The sequence below is a fragment of the Sphaeroforma arctica genome (assembly GCF_001186125.1).
Source record: "Sphaeroforma arctica JP610 unplaced genomic scaffold supercont1.760, whole genome shotgun sequence".
NCBI lineage: Eukaryota > Ichthyosporea > Ichthyophonida > Sphaeroforma > Sphaeroforma arctica.
The window spans coordinates 15,990-18,546 of NW_014039798.1; the positions used below are offsets into that span (position 1 = coordinate 15,990).

At 39.1% G+C, this 2,557-nt stretch overlaps 1 protein-coding gene across 1 annotated transcript; it reads right to left on the reverse strand.

The window, feature by feature from the left end:
* Nucleotides 1-15: 15 nt before the first annotated feature.
* Nucleotides 16-906, reverse strand: SARC_08447 (hypothetical protein). The gene has a single exon (XM_014297575.1). It carries the CDS (start codon nucleotides 860-862, stop codon nucleotides 320-322), a length of 543 nt encoding a protein of 180 aa, XP_014153050.1. The 5' UTR covers nucleotides 863-906; the 3' UTR covers nucleotides 16-319.
* Nucleotides 907-2,557: the final 1,651 nt, after the last annotated feature.

The window sequence follows — 2,557 nt, forward strand, 5'->3', positions numbered from 1 at the left end:
CATATGTATGTAGTATAATATAATATATATATGCATTATATTAGTCCTTGAGCATATCGTGTGTATGCTTGCGGATCTTTTTTTCTATGTTCAAAATCATTTCAAATAGTACTAAGTGCCGCACAACATATCGCTAATTTGGATTCTTTGTTTAAACGTAAACAATCATACTAGTCTCAACTCGTCTTCTGAGCTAAACAACAGCTTAACAGTATTTGTATGACATGCTGTTTCAGCCTTCTATGTCGGCAGTCGATTTGAATGATGAGTGTCGGAGGATTGTGCGGGTGTCCGCGACTTAACGTTCATCTCCATCAAATCATTTCAGATCTAAGAATCGAACTTCAGGTAGTTCCTTAGTCCAATCATACTCTCCAGCGCTTGAGAAGTTCATCAGCTGCATTGCTGCCTGCATAGCTTGAACCTGTTGATGTTTGCTCATATTGAATTTTCTGGCAGTTGGCTCCCAGAATTCACTATGCTCCCACTGGTGTTTAAATAAAGAGTTTCTTTGTTTGTACTTCTTTCCACATTTCTCACATCGGAAAGCCAATATGCTATTCATACTTTCATTTGAGTGAAGGGGTTGATCTTGGCTGTGGTTGTGTTCCATTTCGTTGGCCATCTCATGCTCCTCCATCCCAGAGTCGACTGATTCGACATCCTCATCGCTGCACGTATCTGAATATACATTGGTCGAACTCGATCGCGTACTCGCAAAGCTATCGTACGATCCCATGCGAGCTACATTCATTATCGACCTGGGTAAAACTCTGCTGATTGACACAGAATGTGGAGTCGCCGCCTGTATCTGTCTCTGGCTTGCTATATAATATGGGTGCATAATTCCGCCGGACGCCATCGTGCTCGGATTGTGGAGTTCTCGTTTGGCTCTTTACGCTGCACGTCCCTGCAGTAAAGTGATACGAGTGCGGCTGATCAAGCTTCCTATATAGCTATCCCAAAATCGAACAGCCGAACACATACAACGAAGCGTTCTCCCACTTGAACCTTCTATTCGCGTTCGTGGTCCAGAGCTGTTCAGACTCCAGACTCAGAGTTTGTTCTCATTCAGTCAATCTCATTCTGAAAGTAAAAACACAGGAAAGGTTCCGATATCAGCCAATCAATTACCTTTATTACAAATATATTTTGAAAAAGCCTAAGAGCCAATTAAAACCTTGCAACAATTCATATCACTTTTTTATTCCTTTATCCACATACGGTTTCTATTTCAGAAGGCTTTGTCAATAACTCAATATATCATAGACTCATACATATTTATTTTTTTGCCGTAAATATGCACAAGGTCGCACACAGTTGTCACACGAGGTAGTTAAGAAACGATGAAGTAATTGATTCTCTTGTATATACACTACATATATAGATATATTCACCTATTGAACGATAGACGGGGTAGGGTGTGCTGTTCTCTTGTCAGTTGCTTGGACAGGACCGGCAATAATATGCAGTGAACAATTTGTCTCTGCGCTTGAATACTGACGATTATGTGAAGAAAGCAATAGCATAGATAGCTCTGAATTTCCAATCCGAATCTTTCTCATAGGTTTTATTGATGGTCATTACCCTCCTATTAGTCTGATTAAAATAAATAAGAGTCGTAGTCTCAAGACAAGTAGGAATATCATGATTCCAGCAGTTTTTAATTGGAACAATAAAATCTTGTATGTGCGCAGCACACGTTAAATACAATAGTATACGTTAGTGCGTTATTGTATGGATAGATTTCGTGGACCTAAGTATAGGATTCACAATTGCGATAAACTTTCTGAATTGAGCATATAATGTGTAGAGCGAGCCTCTAACTAAAGATTATTAATCGAGTGGCAGTAGTCAGATAGGTGCCGTGGCTCATTCTGGAGCCTCAATGACACGTTCAATGCATATATGATTCTACTACATGGTATGTTAATACATATACAACTGTACTACATGGCTGTTCTCTCTATTTGTCAGACTGTCACCCAACGGGGCCACACTATGATTTGAACGGCATAGAGACGTAAATCAAACAGATTTCAGCGTACAAATTAAAAATATAGACCCAAACCTTTAAAAATGTTATAGCCATAAAGCCTTCAGCTCTGGTCTAAAACTGAAAACTTTAATGTGCATCTACATACGACCTGATTTTTAACATTTCCTGAATTTTGCGGAAAAAAACTTTTATTTACAAAAAACCTCCCCCCCCCAAAAAGGTCTTTCATGTTGAATATTTTAACGGTGAGATAATTCCGTTATTTTTATTGGTGCTCTGCGCAACAACGCGCTCACATCTTACATTAGTGCTCTCGAAGTTTTATTTTTTGCTTTTGGGTGTGCACTGTGCACTGTGCACTGTGTAGTCAGTAGTTCAGTACTCAGTAGTATGTAGTGTATACTCAGTAGTATGTAGTGTATACTCAGTAGTATGTAGTGTATACTCAGTAGTATGTAGTGTATACTCAGTAGTATGTAGTGTATACTCAGTAGTATGTAGTGTGTACTCAGTAGTATGTAGTGTGTACTCAGTAGTATGTAGTGTGTACTCAGTAGT